Source organism: Passer montanus, unplaced genomic scaffold, assembly GCF_014805655.1.
Source record: "Passer montanus isolate IOZ18808 unplaced genomic scaffold, ASM1480565v1 scaffold96, whole genome shotgun sequence".
NCBI classification, from domain to species: Eukaryota; Metazoa; Chordata; class Aves; order Passeriformes; family Passeridae; genus Passer; species Passer montanus.
In genome coordinates, this window is record NW_024375034.1 from 1,079,668 (window position 1) to 1,099,930 (window position 20,263).

Genomic DNA, 20,263 nt, shown 5'->3' on the forward strand with positions numbered 1-20,263 from the left:
TTTTAACAACCAAGTTCTTTCATTATTTTCCAAAACTCAGTTTACAAGATTTCCAGTCTACTTTTTACCTCCCTCAGCAGTTTCAGCAAAGATTAAGGACAATCAATTCTTTCCAAGCTCTCTCCTGGAGCTTGTATCTGTTACCTCATTTCCTGGCTCCTATGAAGCAATGTGAGACAAGACTTTGGTGAAAACTATCATCATAACATTTACATTTTCAAATACTGAGTGCAGTTCCTCAAAAATAGTAATGAACCCCTCGGCATATGAGACTGAAATTCTTCCATCACTCTCTTTTCTTCAAGTGGTCATGCAATTGAAAAGATTTTTTAAAAATGTTCCTGGATAGTTTTCCAACTCCCCCAAGCAACCATCTCTTCTTTTCTCTCTTTCACAATTCCCAATGACATCATTCACAAAACACTCCAAACTTCAGACACTGTCAGGGTATTTCTACCCTTGTTCATCTCTGCTAGCTCTGTTGAGCCTCTCCCTCTCACACTCATTCAAACCACAGTACACAACATACAGCACGACACCTTCAATTTAAACAACAAAGAAAAAATTATTTTCCTTCATTATTCAGGCAGACTTTTCAATTAGAAATCAGATCTTCATTAAAGATCAGATTAGATTTGAGGTCAAGGACTACACATCATTTGAAACCACACAAAACAACTTTATTGGTTTAATATAAAAACTTACCCACTTGGCAATTGGACACCCCTGAGAGCTCTTTCCTTCCTTTCCTGTATAAACCACCACCTCAATTCTCACAGCGCTTCCTTTTGCTCCATACCTGCATTAAAAAAAGTTCATTACTAAAACAAACTACTATAGACAATTTTGAAAGATAAAACATTTTCAATACAAGATTAATGAATTTATTTTTACTGAGAACAGAAGAAAAACAAAGTATTTAAAAAGCAAAAAAAAAATCCTTTTAATTTAAAACCCTACTTGCAAGAGTAGTTTTTGACATCTCTCTCCTGATAAACTTCTGCCACTAGGATATGTTATCTGCATATAAATCCTAGTGCAATCAGTCACTATTATGACCTTCTTTTTTTCCAGTTTGCCACAGCTTCTTCACAGGTAGGACACCAGAAAACCTTACTCTGCCAGCTGCTGATCTCTGTCCTTCCTATTGACTTCAAGGGCACCTCAGAACACACTGCACTTGAACTCCAGCCTGGGCTCAGAAAAGACACACGAGTTTGGACCTGCAGTGCTCATGCTCACCTCATGCACATCTGAACAAGAAAACACTTGACAAATGAGTACTGACAAAAGTTCAATAAAAAAAGCTAAACACAGCACTTCCTTTCTCAGAGCTCTATTTCTTGGCTGTTTAGACAGTCAAAACTACAATGACATTAAAAGCTGAATTTTCCTCACCTGTTCTCCATAATTTCTCTTACAGCAGCAACACTTGGTCCTGTCCCAAGGTGTGTGTAATAGGGGCCTTCATCTTTTTCTATAATTTGCTCTGTAAACAGGTAAAGAAAACTATGTTGGCACATCCAAAAATTTATTTACCCCATTAAAAGTAAACTTAGAAACAGTTTACAGAAATGCCTTCTGAATTAAATTAGAACACAAAGTTTGAGCCTGAATGAAGAGTATGACAGGCTTTTCTCTTCAGATACTTTGAAATTATTTTATGTTTATTTCCTCCAATGATTTTGCTAGCATTTTTTTAATGTTACAAAGTAAAACCCTAATTACAGCAATATTTTGCATTCTTTAAAACTTTCGTTAGAGAAGCTGGCATGTAGTAACTACATAAAATTCCCAATATCCTTGTTGGTAGGAACATTATTAATTCATTTCAGACAAAGACGAATTGAGAGCAGTAAAATAAATTAACTGATAGTCATGACCTGCAGAACAGAAAACATAACCCAGGCCTCTAAACAAGCCTTCTGTTGATTCAGAACACAGAAGCCAAGGTGAAAATCTGCCTGCAGACCATTTGCTGTGAGGCTCTGACCTGTCCTTCCACCCGGGTGCCTTCATAGTGACAACAGGACGTGTCTGACACCCTCAGCCCAGCTGGGTCTGCACAGCCTCCATGCAGAGCTTGCTCTGACACCTCCTGCTGCAAGAGTCACTCTGCACCTGGCCCCAGCTCAACTGCCCCTGAGCTCTCCCCACACGGCCAGAGGTGTCAGGAGCCATGGGCCTGGCCTCTTCCAAGCCATCAGGACTAACAGTGACAGGAGCAAGGCCACCCCCAGCTAGGCTCTCCAGATTTAAGCAACAAGGACAATACACCAGGACACTGCTGCCCAGCCCACTCAGGCATAAACCAGCTCTAGATCAAATTCATGACCTGAAACAATGCACGTAAGTGCACATAAAGCACTAGTCAGCAATGGCAATGAACAGAAAAACTCCCCTTCCTCCAGGTTTAAATTTAATGTGGAGGATTTAAACTGCCAGCTGCAGCACAGAACTACTCAATTCTGCTTTGCTCTGCGGGCCCAAAGAACACCAAGCAAAAGTTGCAAAGAGGGGAAAAGTAATTTCCTCTTGTCTTCTAATGGTGAAACACTAATTCTTGTGCAACAGCTGTCACATACAACTCCTCACATTAGAGGAAGCAATGTGAGCACACCTCCATTTGAAATGTACAGGCAAAAGTTAGCAAAACCACTTACCAACACAGTCACAAGTTGGCAATTCAGATTGTCCTTTTTTGGTAGGTGTGTCTATTAAATTTTTTGTAGGGGTATCAAGAAACTTCATAGGTGATTCAAGGAAACTGCTGAGCGTGTTTTTTGCTGGGGAACACCCTGAGTCGCCTGCGCTCTGGGCGTGGTCAGCACCCAATCTGGTTGATGTCAGAACGGTCACCTCACCCACACACTCCATATTCCTGAGAGCTTCAGCAGAACCTGGTACCTGGGCCCCACCACAGGGAACAGGCAGCACCTGGGACTTCGGATCTACCTGTTGTCTGACCTGCTGAACATAGGCTTTGTTTTCACTACACATTTCGTTAGCTCTCAGGTTAGACCGGTTAAAAGTTGGTGGCAAAGGATGCGCCTGACTGACATTTGCTGTTTGCTGTACCTGAGAATTACATTTTTCTGTAAACATCTGTAGGTTTTCAGTTGGTCTTTTCAACAAGGATGCAGTTTTCAGCTGAGAACCAGCCAGAGGATTACGGGAGGACAGGTCACTGTGTTGGCCATGTGCAACAACTTCATTTTTCAGCGGATCAGCACCTAGTGGGTCACTGGAGCCCACAGTTTTCATTTGTTCATTCACCACTTCACAGCCAAACAACCTGTCTTTTTTTTTCTCCTGCGGTGCCTCAGGTAAACACCTGTGGAATTTTATCTGTGCTTGTGGAAGAAATAATCTAGTTTTTTCTTGTGATGCTGAAGTATTTTGACTGAGCGCTCTCTGTACTTTGGTTCTCGGAGATTTTTTTTCAGATGGAGCTACCCTAGAGTCCTGTGGCATGGTTTGACCAAGCTTATGCAGTTTTGATGATATCCAAATGTCCTGCAATTCACTATGCTGGCATGACAACAGCTCTAGCTGGTTTTGATTATTTTGTTGATAGCGTGCTTCTTGAGGCTTCTTTTTGTGTCTCGGTTTCCATGGCAGAGCATTTCCTTTCTTATTCGTTGCTTGCTTTTGCTTTAACAGTAAGGAACTATAATTACGCCTAAAAAATACAGATTCTTTTTTCTGCAACACATCTTGGTTATATTTTGGCTGCCTCTCATGTGATATCAGATTAAGCAGTGATGCCTTTATGTTGTTCTTCTGCTCTGGATTTGTCTGGTTTGATTCAATCAGGGCTGCCAGTTGAGTTAGCTGTGCAGCTACATCCTCTTCATCCTGGCTGTGAATTCCCCCTTCTTTAATCAAAGAACCACCTTCCAATTTCAAATCATTGCACGATGGCTTTTGCTCTAACTGGCCAGCTCTAACTGGAGCTTCCAAGTTGTTCCCTGTATGCTGGACATCACACGGAGCATTGCAATACCCTGTGAGGGTGACTGGCTCATGAGCAGAACTTGTGTTGGAATCGTGTCCCGAAAACAATGCTGCATTAGATGCTAGGTCAGATAAAGTTTTGGTATCTCTTGAGGGTAACTGTAATTTATACATTTCCCCAGCCGGATTGGCAGGTTTATCACACAGTTCAGACGCTGAACTTTGGCCATTGTATAACACTGCCTTATTAGGGAGCTGCTTCTGCGAGTGAGCGCAGTGAGCCAAGAGCTGCTGCTCATTCTGTAAGTAAGTGTCTTTGATTTCTTGTAATGTAGAGGATGTAAAGGAGGATGAGATATCCCTTTTAAAACTGTGGAGCAAGTTGGAAGTTGTTTCTCCTGTACGTTCAGTACTTTCACTTTTAGCTGGTGAAGTTGTTTCTAAAGGAGCTTCAGACAACTGTGTTAAAGCTTCAATAGCTACAACCTGCTCCAGAGTTAAATTTCTGGTTTTAATCAGGGACAAGAAAGTGGGCTGGAGTGCAGTATTCTCAGGCTGTGTCTCCACACTTGGTACTTCAAAGCCATCCTTCCCTGCCTGCAGCTCCCCTTCAGGCAGCAGAGGACAACACAAGCTTTCTTGCACATCCAAGCTGGAACCTGTCTGCAAAACTGACTTATCAGAATATTCAAAGATGCTGCAGGTGCAGTTTTCCTCTTTCATTAAAAGATTTCCTTGGTTTTCTGGGTGAACACAGCCAGTGCCACTCGTCAGAGTGCTTACTATGTTGTTCAGATTGCCACCCTTCGGCCATTGCATGTGAACGTTGCTTGTCAAATCTGTCCTTTCCTCTGCAGACACGTTTTTCAGTGAAGCAACTTCTTCTGGTGGTGAACAATGCGGGATGTTTATGCCATTTTTGATGGTGTGCACCAAGGGTTTTTTTGGCTCAGTGAGCTGGCTGGGAGAGGCTGGCGTGTCGCTGCGGTCAGCGTGTTTCAAGTGTTGGGTGCCCGTCGCGGCTCCGTGGATGTCGCCGTTGACGTGGACACCAAAGGATGGCTTCTCGCTGTGTGCCCACTTCTCTGCTTCCAAGCCAGTCATTCTCTCTTTCTCCTGAGACTGCACATTTTCAATGGGTACTGCTTGGTTTGTCTTCACCCTGTATTTTTCACCATGACCACATATACTGCATTCCATGAGTTCTGGTCTGCGGCCATTTACTGCTTTGTTTTCTAAATTTGCCTATAAAACAATAATAAAAAACCCTTGTTGTAACAGCTGTTCAAAGCACATTAAAAATAAGAAGCTTCATATTTACAGCAATTAAACCCTACTTTGACAGACATGAGGAATACCCTAATTAGGCACAGACATTGGAAAATAAACCAAACAGGAAGTTATAAAATAACCTGAAGGCTAAAGACCCTATCCATATTTATAGCTACTTTTCCCCACTGTTGAGGGACAGAGGAGGAAACTGGGTAAGTGTGGTGGTGGAAGACTAATGAAATGAACAGTCAGATAAAGGATGTTAGCATTTAAGATGAGATGCAAGGATTCAATTCTGAATTAATTTGCATGAGCAGATTAAAAAAAGGGTAAAAAACTTATGTTAAAAGCAATACTGAAATCCAAGGGATTATATCACAAAGTTCAGCAGTAACAACATTCACTTGGCTAGACCAATAAACTGGCTTGACCAATACACCACTTGGTTGGATACTCTAGCTAATCCTGAAAACCCACCATTCTTGCTTCAAGTCCTTAAATAATTACAAACCCTAAGCAGAAATTAATAGAAAGCCAATTTACATCAGCTCACTTGGAATTTACTCCTTAAATAATTACAAACCCTAAGCAGAAATGAATAGAAAGCCAATTTACATCAGCTCTCTTGGAAGTTACTCTTTAAACAGTTGTTTAGCTTCTGTATTTAAATGGAAATTTCCAGGTTTCCCAACAGTCTCTCATGTAAGCTACTCAAAACTGTATTTTAGTAAATGCTACATTTTAGTGCTTTGTTAAATATGTTCTTCATCTTCACTGATATTATGCCATTCATGTGGTTGAAGCAATGTCAAAATCTAGACAGTCAGAATATTGTGTCCTGGAAAGAATATATACATACATTATTTATATTTTATATATATAGGCCTTAAGATAGTATTATGGATATGAAGTAAGTAGTTATACAAAGTAAAAATAACACTAATTAAGGCAGAAACTTATGCAGAACAGTAATTAAGCCAGGAATCGAATTTTTCTTATGCTATTCAGATTTTATTTACATTAAATTTCCTTTAAAAATAATTTTTAAATCACAGTAGATAGTGCTGTAGATTTATCTGATTGCAACATTTAAGAGTTCTTCTATCCCCTGTAACCCTAAGCCATACTTAAAAGAAAACCAGGACTGCTTTTCAAATCAAATATCAGCAACATGAGGGGCTAATTAATCCTATGTAGGCACAGTACCTCACAGCAGTGCCCAGAAAATCCCACCAGTATGAACCACTCAGTTAACTCAGACATGGTCCTGTGCTCACACCAACAAAGGGCACTGACTTCTGACAAAACTCAGGAAAATAAATGCAAAATAGATTTATGATTAATTGAATTTATTTAATTAACTTATTATTAAGTATAACCATTGAGATGGAATTGCCACAAACCCCCAGAAAAAACAAGGCAGCTCCATCCGGAGCGCAGTGGTCACCTTGCAAGTGACAAAACACAACCCCAGGAATCCACAGCACATCCTAGATGTTCTGAGGCATCGTAACCCCTCACAGAAATGTTGTGTAAAAACATGTCCAGCACCTGTGCAGTTAAGTCAATATTATGTACAAAAAGACTCCTGATTTAATGTCTTTTCACTACCCCCAGAGCCTGACTAATGGTCAGTGAGCTGGAGCTCCTCTGGATCCTGGTGACCTGGTGAATGATTCCCAGACCTACAGGGTCACTGAGCACTTTCTAAGGGATCCACAAAAGCTGAACAGGTTCCACCATTCCATTGCTAGCAGGGGTAAACACATCACACAGGTCTCTGTCACTGCACCAGAAAATATTTTAAGAGTCCACCATCAAAGAGTAAAACCCCACAATTCTATACCTGCACAAAAGCTGAAATTCAATTGACTTAACTTCAGAAAGAACAACAATTCTGCTTCTTTCTTAAGCAAAAGTACATCTAACATCTCTACCAATCCAGAAGATTCCCAACCATGTAAAATTTTTATTAAAAATTACTTAATCAGACAATAAGGAGGCTGCAGACATAAAATTATATAGATGAAAACTAATTCCCCATCAATTGCACATTTTCAACACAACACCACATTTGTATTCCATTCACCATTATAGGGATTGTTCACCACATTGAAGAAACTAATAACTTAAGTCTGGTAATTTGGGAGTAATAAAAGGCATGGGAAAGGAAGAGGCTTCATCCACAATTAGCAGAGATGAGAAGATCTGACACAGAATCCACAGACAGTACTCAGTATAAAAGTGTCATCACAGTCCTCCCAACTAGGCTATTCCTCAATAAAATACTTTATCTGATCAAAAAGCATTGTTATGCTCAAAAATACTCAGTATATTCTCTGATCTGCTAGTACTGCACAGGTGCAGCACCATGTCCCTACAGAACTCCAGTGATCCCAGCAGCAAAGGTGGAATTGCTTAAAAAAAAATTCTTCATACTTCATATTTTCCACTAACATTACCAGAAGCTGCCTACATGCAATGAGGAAGAAAAAACCCCCAGATGAATCATATCACTGGCATGAGTTAGTTAGTTCATATTCTGTTTTTCCACATGAAGACAAAATATTGTCATTAAATCAGATGTTATTTTTTTAATCAAACTCTGCCTTTCCAGCACTGTGTTGCTTTATCTCCTATTACTGAGCTGCAGTGTCTACTAAATGATACATTTCTTTTCCCTCACAAACAGAAAAGGCCACTGGATAGTCTGCTAGCATGTGAAGTTTTTATTTCCCACCACAAAGAGAAATGCAGACACACACTACCAGGGACAGAGCTCATTTGCTCTTCCCCTCTACCTAGGAACAATTAATCTTCAAGTTCTGAACCTGCATGTGAAAAACCCAGTGCAAAGTACAGACAAGAATATCACAACCCCAAGCAACAGTGGTAACATTCACAGGAGGTAAGCACAGAAATCTGATGTGATCGCTTTCCGAGGCTTTCACACAAATGCAGTGAAAAGCTGAAGAATAAAGCAGATCAATACCAGTAATTTCCCCTGTCATTAAGGAGAGCTCTGCTCTGCCAGGAGACAGGAGCCACTAACCAACCACACTCAAGCTCAGGCTCTGCACTAGTTTGTGCCATTAGGACAGGAACCACAGAGCCTGCTGTGGCCATGGCTGTACCACTATCTCATATATACATACACATAAGAATTCATTCCTCTGGGAGCTACTGCTTCCAGCACACACAAACAGCCAGTTACAGAAAATCATTTGACATTCTGAAGTCAGACTTACTATTAAAACTTCTTTAACACGATGCCCCTGAGGTAATGCAGAATTCACCAACTCCCAAAAAAACGTAATGCTTAAGCTACACCAAAGATATTCCCATACTGAGCAGTGAGCAGGCCATTGATTTGTGTGTCTCATTTCAAACCTCCACAGGAGGTAACAACAAACACTCTACCAAAGGACCCCACCAGGACCAATTACTCTTGTAAACAAGAAATAACAGATGATGCCCTGTCCAGCTACTGATAAAATGCCTCTACAAGCAAGTCTTGGTGAGTATCACGACAACTAATGCCAAATTCCCTAACCAGCCCTCCCTGTAAGGTTCTGCTCAGGTCCATGTGAGCCCAGTGCCCAACAGACCAACCAATACTCGCACCCCCTGCTTGTGCCAAAACTGGGATGACCCAAAAGACAGCTCTTGCAGGGTCACAACATTCATCAGCACGAAAGGATGAGTGGGTGAGAAGCACCTGCAAGCTGCAGTGCCATGGGTAAGCCTGGATGCTGCTGCAGTGTCTGCAGCCACACAGCCAGCCCCACATGTCCCTCCAAGCTGGGACAGAGCTGGCAGCTCCTCAGAGGACCAAAACCACAATGTAAGTGCTGCTTCAGAAAAACTGTTTGGAAAAATGCAAATGTAAATGTAATTAAAGACAAAAGTAGTTAATCAAACATTCAAACAAGGTGTTTGGCTCGTGGTCCAACACTCAGGTATCAAGAGGCAAGAAATCACCACATAGCTGACTAGCAGCAGTTTGCTCTTCTGTCATTTACTCCTGCTGACTACTGTCTGCTGCCCAGCACATGTAGAAATTCATGCAGAAATTCAGCAGAATCGAGGACTTTCACTGGACAGGACCAACATACAGGGAAATGGAGATAAGACATAGATAGGAGGGGCAACAGGGAGACAGAGCAGAGGTGTGGAGAAGCAGTTGCTCGTGCCAAGTGCTGTGTAGGAGAGTGCTATGTAGGAAATCATGCACTGGTTGGAATAGAGACAGATATAAGGTGGGATGCTGTGGAAGCTATAGGTCACCTCCTGAATACAGCTACATTTTCTTCTTGCATTTTTTTTGTCATTAAAGGCAGATACAGTAATACAACTAAGAATAAACTTCTATCTCAAACCACATGACATGTCTGACTACTGCCAACACTGCAGCACCATGCCATAGGTTGCTGCCCAAGGCTGCAGTCTGAGCAGGTGTCCAAGAACGCTCCCAAAACAGAGAATAGCAGAGTAGGGGCCAAGCTGCAAGCTGGGGTATATTCTCCATCAATCTCACCACAGGCATAAAGCAGGTCCCAGCACACTGCATAACTGCATGGAGGAGTCTCTCAGGGTACCACATTCCTGCTGTGGCTCAGCTAAAGCACATTTTCTATAAGTCTTAATGCACAGAAACAGATTGGGGCCCTTTGTTAATGTAACACAGTACAAGGTGTTTTGTTCCTCAAGACAGCAGCATTCACAGGACATTGAGGGATAGCACAGGACTTGGTAAAATTATGTCGACAAATTGACCACAGAAGCTGGTTTATACAGAAACGCAGAGGAACAAGAGGTTCTGCAAATCTGGAGAAAGGAACCTGACCTGGGGTATGACATACAGGCTCTCCTGGAGGTATCCCACTCACTTCCAACCTCCCTGAGTATCAAACCACCCACTCACCAACTTGAGCATCACAGCAAGGTAGCATTTCACACTGGATCTTACTACAGCTGAAAAGTCTGCTCTAGTTGCTGGTTGCTTTTATTTCCATATTTGTAGCCACAACAGCAAAGACCATCCTCCATGCTACAGCTTAGCTCTGTCTCATCTCCATTTAATCTACATTTATATCCTATATATTCTTCAAATACCAGCCAGCCTCCCCTCCAGAAAAGCTCCTTATTGTCTCTTTCCAGGAGGAATTAGTACATTATGGCCTCAAAGTCTTCCTACCTTTGTTCTCTTCTTTTTCTCTCCTACACCACTACCAGAGCAGAGTCCTCCCACCCCACCCTGTGCAACAGCTTCAGTGAGACTGCTTAGATCTACAGTATCAGACCCCAAAGGATACACTTACTACAAAATTAAAAACTACAGGATACTAATTCTGAGTGCAAAGGCTTCAAATGGTGGCTCCCATGGAAATGTATTTATTGGATGTCTATTTGGGTACAGGCTCTCTCAAATTATTGTTTTCCATCAACTCTTATACCTATCTTGTAAAAGCTACAAACAGGAGCAAGAAAAAACAGGGTGAAGGACACCCCATTCTCCTATACAGGCATCCAAGAAGTTGATTTGTAAAGAAAGAAAAACCCCAAACATTACAGCACTTTTTCTGCCACAGAAGCAAATATAAACAAGCATCTTGCCCGGTTTTTTGTTTTCCTTGGGTTTTGGGTTTGGTTTGGTTTGTTTTTTACTGGTGTTTTGAATTACTCAATCATTTGTCATCAACATAGAAACCAAGCACTCAAAGAGATCCTGGCAGCTCTGGAAAATATAGCACTCAATTAAGCCAGAAAAGAAAAATGATACAATCTGCAACAATATGTATTCCCTAAGAGAACTTCCTCCCAGTGCACTTTAGCTCAAAAGCAAAGATGAAAGAAACCCAGCCTCTGAATTTACCCACCCCAGCTAATGTGCCTTGTGGTCCACTCATTTATGAAACCATCAGCACAGTGTTAAGGAAGTGCTGCCTGGCCCTTCCCTGCAAATGGAGAATCATCACAGTGCTCATAAGAGGGAGCAAATCACAGTCATGTGTAACCTCCTCAGCAACAATCTGAAAGAGCAGTAAATTAATACTTATAAAAAAGAGCAAATAACTCAAAGACCAGACATGATGCTTCATAAATTAAGCTGGCATGCCAGCCATTTCATTACAGCTAGAGAGACATTCTGTGTTTAGCAGGAGGCATGGGACTGTATGTACAAAAGGCAGGTTTCTACCTTGGAAAGCAGTGCCTTCCAGGAGGACATTAACATGGTCAATCATCAACTGCACAGTAACTATAGAAACTCCTGGTACAGCTTTATGGCTGAAAGGGCTACTTAGATTCTTGGGTGCATAAATAACAATATAATTAGGAAAAGAGTGGGTACTTTCAATCCTGCACTTGGCACTTCTGCACCTGCTGGCAGAATAAAGCATCCTGTTCTGGCATCCCCAATTCAAGTCAGACATTGATATGCTGGAGAGGGCTCCAAGGACCACAAGAATGACAAAGGATTGAAACATCTTGAAGTGAAAGACTCAAGTTCACTCTCTCCAATTTACCAAAGAGAAAGAAAATTGAAAAGCCACAAACTCCTGCTCAGTCTATGTGGAAAAGAATGCTGATAACAGAGGGCTCCTTGTTCTAGTATACAAAAGTACAACAAGACTCAATGACTTAAAGTCAAGCCTGGAGAAGACTGGCCTTGAACTATGATGCATATTTTTGCAACAAGACAGAGAGAGCAAAGAATTTTTTTTTAAGCATCTTGTTAGGTGTTTGGATGCACTTTTTGTCCATGCGCATTTTCAAATCAAGTTCTATCAGCTATCTTTAAAAAAAATATGTTTAAGCCAAATAAAAGGACACAGTCTTGCAACCTCCCAGCACAAGAACAAGTGTTCATAATGATCTTTCCTGGGTTTACCACCTGCAAACCAAACTGAGACAATTTCTCTTCAAGTACAGTGCAATAAAGATCCAAACTGTCAAACTAACAACATAACTCTTCACAGTTCCTGTAATCTAACCAGGAAGATATTCAGCTCCTTAATTTAGGACCACGGTCTGTGCCCCACCACCTGCTGTACAACCAATTATATTATTTACAAGTTACTACATGTTGGTAGCAGCTCTCAGACCAGAACTGCTCAGGACACACAACACCATTCCAGCCTGGTTTTAAAGCTGATGAGGGGTCACAAGATAAAAAGGAGTAACTAATAGTCCTCAGAAACAGAAAACTCAGTGACAGGAGCAGCTTAACTCAGAAAAAAAAAAAAATAGTCATGCTGATCTCTTAAGGCACCAGGCTACGAGGCAGCACTATTCAGGATTTTTCATCTGTTTTGCTTACTCTCATGTGAAAGAAAAGCCTAAAAAATGGCAAATTGTGTTTCCTTTTCTGCCTGAGAGCTTGCACACCTACGGTTTAAGTAAAGCTCAAGGCAGAATTTTACAGAATTTGCACTGTAACTTCCACTTGCTCTTTACAGGAGCAGCAGCTTTCACTCCCAGGCTGGAGTAACAGCACTGCTGTTATGGAGCAGCACTGCAACTGTGGTGTTTGACCATCTCACAAAAGTGAATGCTTTGCATTTATAAACACACAGCAGTTTTCCTTCTTATTCACAAGTCCAGCCAACCCCTTATTTTAGGAAAATTAAATGTAGAGCCCCATTTTACTACAGGGTACTGATTAAATTATAATGCAATACAGACAGCACCAACAAAACGCAGAGAAAGGAATTCAGTCAAGACACAAACCACTCAATTGTAAGTCAGCTTCAAGAAATCCTAATATTCTAGAAGGCTTAATATTAAAGTTGTTAGGACAACAAGGACAGCCTTGTTGTCAATAGTCTATAAATTAATTTTACATAAATGAATGAAAAGGGGTTATTGTTAGTTGCTTAAATGCTGTCTTCCTTTTTCTTTATATCATTTAAGTTTCATACATTTAACATTTAAAAAGAAAGCATGAATTCTTCTTACCTCCCCAATGAAATCCTATAATTAAGAATTTATTTTAGTACAAATAAGATCTCTTGGTCTCTACAAAAGCTCCTACTAATGCCAGTGGGAAAGTTTGCTGCCATAGTATCAGTTAAATTAACTTTTCCATAATCAGTAACACTAAACAAAATTCTTCATAAAACCTGGCAGAAAGAACAAAAAAACCCACAAATGTAAAGAGTCTGCTGCCACGCAGGTAAGTTTAGGGCTTCTCGATGGTTTTCTCCCACATCAATTGCTAAAAGCAATAAACAAACTTGCTTAGCAATATGGTATCAGATCTTAAACAGGTAGCACCCATTTTCAAAGGATTTTTTAGGTATTACTGTCAATAATGTATGGCCAGCAATACACTGAGATTCCAGATTACTGGAATTGGCAGAGCCATCTCAGTTATGCATCTCAATGCCTGCATCACATACAGCAAGTGCCAGTATTGAATAATGCTCATAATGCAGTAGTGAATGCAAACAACGCCAACAAAGCAACATACCTGGAAGAGAAACCCTGTGTTTATTTTGTAATACTTCATTCAAACATCTAAACAATGTATCAATCAATATGCCTACACAACTGACCTTCATCTCCACAGGCACATTTTCCTGCCTCCCCAAAAGCTAGGCTGCTTTTACTGAGTATTTTATGACATTTTTGATCACAAACACATCTTCTAGTTTTTTGAAGCTCCACTTCTAAATACAATGAAGTGGAAGGCCCTACACTAAAACAGATCATGAGATCTACTATAAAGTCAAGATCTACAATAAATCACGATTCAAAACATGCAACCCTCCCCAAAACCACCGTGCTCATGAGGTTCAGCCTGGCCTCACTCAGCACGTCCCAGCCCCCACCGATCCCTGAGGAGGGGCACTATGCTCACAAGTGCTCTGCTACAGCAACGAAGGAGTTAAACAGAAAACGCTGCTCCTCCCTGTCTCCTCCCCAGGGCAGTGTGCCTTCCTTCCCTCAGCGTTTTGGGGAGCTGTGGAGAGTGGCACGGGGACACCAGAGGAGGGATGGGAGAGAGAACTGCACAGAGTAATGGAGCCCTCCAGGAGCAGGGGGCAAGGGCAGCACAGCATCTCTGCACACCCCAGGAAAGAATTCACAAGGGACAGGCTTCCACTCCACCAGAAACTGGAAAAATAAGGATTAGAAAATAGAGAAAGATTAATAATTTACAGATCACTTACAAAGGCTTTCTTTGTTAGAGCTCTGTTCAAAAACATCTACGTACATGAGCAGTCCTGGCTGAACTGTACAAACAACATGCAAGTGCTTCATATGTTCATGAGTGCATTCATGTGGAAGCGCTGGGAAAGCTGCATGGGCAAATGTCCTGTGCTAAATCACAACCATAATCATGCCTGCTCACATCAAGAGGTTGCATAAGTTTACCAAAAGCAAAAAAAATTAAAGATTCAATCCCATTTAGACAGACGCACATTCAGCTCGAAAAAGGCGAAAAAGAAAACATTTCTTTCAAAAAATGTTGAAAAAATCCACGTAACAGCTAAGTTAATTACCTTACTTTTAAAAATACAAGTTAACTGGTTTGTGTAGGATGCCCTGATACCAAAAGTAAGGTCTACCTATCAAAAAAACAGGAGCAAAAAGGCAGGGAATAAAAAATAAGTAGAAACTTTCAACCAGTACTCAAAGCAATTTTAATTGGTATTTACTGAAGGAATATGCTCCAAGGTGATAATGTCTATTTAAAAAAAACCCACAACAAATATGAGAAGTCCTTTCTGGACAGTATCCTTTCCAACTTGTATTGTACCATTCTTCCTTCTTTCCCCGTAAAATTCCACTGCAGTGCAATTCCATCCACTGACTTGCTCATATCTCAGTTTAAAGGGGAAAAAAGTAATAAAATTTAATTTCATCCAGCTAAATATTTTGGCAGATATTCTGCACTAAAAATATACACCATAATCTACAACAAGTGTTCAAAATCAGTTCAATTCCTGCTCACTCCAAGCATCATCATGAAATTTAGCATTTGATTTCCTAAACCTTGTTAACACATACATGACCTTGATCAAACAAGTGTATTTTTAGTTTCTTTAAGTTGCAAAACTAAACTGCATCATAAAAAGGGCAACAGCAGTTCTGCCAAGCACACAATGTTTTAAAGTTGCTTTTCTACAAGACTATGCTTTGTATATCTAGAAAAGAAAAATTAAGAGGGTGCTCAATCAGTTATTTGCAGCCTCGATGGAAATAAAACTTTCATGTTCCTAGTATGATGTTTATAAACACCCCCAAAGCTCTAGATACTGAGTCATCTCTGGCTTTTGGCTTGCCTTCAGCTGAGGGGATGTTAGAGGGTGTGAGCAGGCACTGTCAGGCTGCTGGCTCCCCGATCACCGCTGCAGTGCTCGTGCACAAACACAGCACAGCACAGACTGTGCAGGCAGCCACAAGCTCACTCAGCACAGCATATGTCACTCGGGAGTTCTCCCAGACTCTTCCTATTTTCCCCCTCCCTTTCTTTCTGCTTCCTTTTGTTCTGTTGTTGTTTCAGGTTTCTTTATTCTCCATCAGGACAACAAGCACCTGCAGCCACCCCAAAGGCAGCCTGGCTCCCCAGACCCCCCAGGAAAGACCACGGATTGAGCTTCAGCAGCTGCCTTCTGATCCTCACTGCTGCCTGCACGGGCTCAGGGTAGATTTCCCTGACAACACGAGGCCCTGTGCAACTGCCCCATTCTTCTAAGCTCTGTGGTAATACAGACCTTGGAAGTGACTGCAAGCATTTCCCCATCCTTAGGAAGACATGCACTGCACTGCTCAAATTCAGCCAGAACACCAGTAAGTGGCTAAAAAGGATGATGTTAAGTGAAGCAGATGTATAATTTGACTTTAGAAATGCAGCAAATTAATTTTTAAGTATGAATCCCTTCTATATAGGTTTTCCATTGCCAGGAATAAAATTAAAGAAGTGTTTGCTTAACTGGGAAAATAACACAATATAAACCCTAAGGAAAACTAAGTATATTCCTTCCCTTGTATCCATTACTGTGAGCTTACAAAGCTTTCTTTCTTTAATGAGCACTTGCTTGCTAGAAGTGATGAATATTTCAGATGCTCTTTCAAAATAAACATGGAGAACCTAATCCAGTATTTATGGCACAGATGAATTTCCTAAACGAGTCGCCCAATAACCAGAAAGGAGCATTAAGACTTGGGTATAGAAAACTACAAACAGTACACAAAAGGTACAGTGTAATAGTGTGCATCACTTTTAGTCTTGTTTATATCTGTCCAACCCATTTGCAACTGGAAAGCACTGCTTATTTCCCCCTGTACAGAATTTGTGAATGGTTTGGTCCTCAGCAGCACAGTTAGAACAAAAACCCTGTAAAAGTAAATAAATGTGCATCTATAAAAACTTAGGAGAGTTAGGAAAAAAACCCAAAGCTCCATGTATTACTGGAAGAAAGTATTACAAATCCTCCTTTAAGGAGCCTAAGAATACTACTTGAAGAAAATACAATTTAAAAAGGCACTTCCTGTTGGAATTTTGAAAATGTCACTGGTCAGATGCCCTCAGCCACCACCAATCATAAAATCAAACACTGAAGTCATAATTTGACTGATAGAACACCACATTACATGGTGTCCCACCAACAGGAGAAACCAGGTTAGAGCCATATAAAAAATGCCGTAGTAAAGAAGTCTGCAAAGTATGCAGCTTTTTTAAAGTTTACTGCAGCTGACAGAGCTGCAGTGTAGCTTAGATGCCCAGCCTCCCTTCTCCCATCCAAAATCAAAGGCCAACCCATCCAACCCCAGTGCAGCATTCCATGAGGTACCTTCAGAGGTACTGTGCCTTCTTTGGTGGATACAAGGAGACAAACTCCTAGGAAATACACTCCAGCACTACCAAACAAATACAAATACTAGAACACAAAAGCAGCACCTAGAACCTAAGAGGAAATAGCACAGAATCAGTTCAGCAAAGTCAAACTACAAATCAACCCAGGTCCAACTGCTGACATGGATACAACACACACACACACAGAACCAGACAATCCTTTCCATTCAAGAGCCGGGGGGGGAAAAAACTCTTCAGAAGGCTTGTTGGAAAGGAGAGGAATGACAGACTCCTATTACATAGCAACCTGCTGGGCCATCAAACCACAAACAGTGGCACTCAAGAGGAAAATCTCAAGACCAACCATGAGCCACGACTGCAGGCAGACACCCAACACAAGGTATCTGTGACCAAAAAACTGCATTTTCCACTCTTTGCCAGAACAGGCATCACGCCAATTACACATTATAAACTGACTCCTCTACAAACACTCCTTATTTTGCATACTACTGTCAACAGCACAAACGACAGAATTTGCAAGTACTTCAAATTTTAGCTACGCCTATGTGGTATATTACAAAGAGCAGCAGGATTAAAATGAATAATTAAAATCATTAGTATTTTTGTTGTTCTGGGTATATTTTAATGCAGAAAAAGCCCACTAACATTTGCCAGCATTATAAAAACACAAATAGTGTTAGCACACAGGTAGGTGGTTTGCACAACTGCTCCACATGAAAAGACAGACACCCTTCAGGTTGGACAGGTTATCTGCTCCTTCCTTAATCTTTGGTTTGGTTTGTCTTACCAAAGTTTCTGTAATGTGTAACAATGACAACACAGCTGTTAAGAAATTGGGATGTTTTCAAGTAAAATGACACTACAGACCAGTCAGCATTTATAAAATCCACTATGTCAAATAACTTCTGAAATTTTAGTGTCCTGAAACAATACTAAACTATCTTATTACATTTAGCTGGAATAGTTCAACAAAGTAAGTTTAACAACATACTTTTTGTTTGCATTTTCACTAGCTTCATCTAACCCAAACCATCCCTCCTACTTGCCCCATTCATCCTCCAAAATGTTAGTTTGCAACAACAGAATTAATGACTTATTTCTATCCGAAACAGTCTAAAGATTAACTGAGAGAAGCAATATTAATATACTAGCTGTTACTTTAAGAAAACCCAAACAGCCCAAAACATTAGCCATGAGTGTAGCAAGTTTGTATATTGGTATAAAATCTAAGATATTTGCATTTGAAAGACCAATCTTTTGTTATCATGAAAGACAGCCACCTTAGAAGTGTGGAAGGAATATGTTACCACTGAAACTGAAGGTTGTTGAAAGTTTACAGGATTTTCAGTTTCAGATGAGGTATTCTAAAGTTTAAAGAAAGAGAGGATATAAAAACTTCAGTAAAGTAAGTATAAAAATTCCACTTTTGTTAACTTGGCCTGCAGTTTAACGTTGACTTCCCCCATGAAATTTCAGATGCCATAAAACCTGTATGCTGAAAACATTTAACTGTTACACTTGAAAGTACGAAAGTAGGAAGAGAAGAAATTAAAGGGAACGTTCAGTGCAAGGGAAAGCAAACTTTTGGTCTGCAGACTTGTGCAGGGAGGTTCAAATATGTCTACAACATGCTGGAGAGAAAGAAGAAAGAAAGGACATGTTCTGTGCTTTTAAAATTAGCTAATCTGCTTAATAGCTGGAAAGCGCCGCTACCCAGCCTTTAACCCTTTGCCTTCCCGGGCTGTATGGCAAGAAAATGCTGCTCAAAACGGGAGGGGATAAATATCAAAGCAATCATCGGTTACCTTTAAAACTCTTTGCTTCCTCCTCTGAGGCCTTTTGTTTTCTGTTAGGACCTAAAAAAACATCAAATTGCAGAATATAAGTTGTGGTCACAAAGGCAGGCAGACCCCTCCGTATTTTATTGTGGCACAGCGGTATTTCTGCAGTACCCCGAGTGCTTTACACGCGGCCCTTGCACGGGCCGGCGGCGGCTCCCGGCGGCCCGTCCGCCGCCCCCGCGGCGCCCCTCACATGGCGGGCGCCCCGCGATCCCCCTCACGGCGGCGGCGCCCCTGCCCCGCCATCTTTGCTTCCTGCCGCGGGGCCGGGGCCGCTCGGCTGGGCTGGGGCCGCGATCAGAACGGGGTCAGGCGAGGACACGGCCCCCGCGCACGCGTGCGCACACCGGGCGGCACAACGCCGGGCATCATCCACGGCCGGGCTCCGCAGAAAGAGTGGAAATCGCGGCTCCCCAGTGGAGGCCGCAGCCACAGGGCCTGCCTTCACCGAGCCGAGGGGACGCGGCTGCAGCAGCCCTCAGAGTCCCAGCCTGGGGCAGCGCCCACCGCGCTCTACAGCCGGGTGAGAGAGACCCCCCGCCTTCATCCACTCCTACAGCGCCCAGCAGAACGAATTACTGCCGACGGGCTGCCACGGAACCGGCCACCACAGAAACATCAAGACCGGCTGTTTTCCCACAAGTACACCTGCTCCCAACGTCCACCCGGCTGGAAGGCGGCTGAGGGGTCCCAGCGAGCCCCCCCGGGTCCCAGCGAGCCCCCCCGGGTCCCAGACTTCGCTAACTAGGGACAACAAACCAACAACAACAACGGGCCGAACACTGCAGGCACCCAAGCTTCCCCTGAAACAACTCACAGCTGACATCTAAACCAGAACGCTGGTCATGGATTTGTTCACTAGAGATAAAAACCCGTAAGAACACCTTTTCATCAGCTACAAACTGCAATCTGTTTTTTTTATCACTGTAATGTAATTACTGTCCACTTATTGGTCCAAATCAGTGAAATAGCAGAAATGCTCAGACAGGGACACACAACTCATTCCCCACGGTAGCAATTAAATCAGAGAAAGCCGTCACCCATTTTTTGTTGTCTGATGCAACCTTGTATCTAAGCTCTTCATTTGTTGCATCAGAATGATGTATTAAACAGGATTTAGGATAAGGTAAAATTAAAATACTGATTTTTATTCTTTCCCCCAAATACCCGCGTCTGCAAGGGTCGTTTTTGCACATTAAGAATGAGAGAGTGGAAGTCACACACACTTAGTGACCCAATTCTTCTTGGTAGTTTTGGCTACTTAAATGCTTTACAATACAGGAGAAAAAAAGAAACAGTATTTTGTTTGCTTAGAAACCTAAGACCCCATATTGTGATTTAGACCCCAGACTGGTGCATGTATTGG

General features: G+C 41.7%; 1 protein-coding gene across 3 annotated transcripts in view; it reads right to left on the reverse strand.

Moving 5' to 3' along the window:
• The window catches only part of TET1 (tet methylcytosine dioxygenase 1), a 73,121-nt gene that overhangs the window by 36,233 nt on the left and 16,625 nt on the right, over window positions 1-20,263 (reverse strand). For all 3 annotated transcript variants that reach the window (XM_039696216.1, XM_039696218.1, XM_039696217.1), the window contains exons 3-6: window positions 18,862-18,912; window positions 2,664-5,202; window positions 1,399-1,489; window positions 706-799 (exon numbers count right to left, since the gene is read on the reverse strand). In XM_039696216.1, coding sequence (XP_039552150.1) covers window positions 706-799; window positions 1,399-1,489; window positions 2,664-5,202; window positions 18,862-18,912 — 2,775 coding nt within the window. The remainder of the gene's footprint in view (window positions 1-705; window positions 800-1,398; window positions 1,490-2,663; window positions 5,203-18,861; window positions 18,913-20,263) is intronic.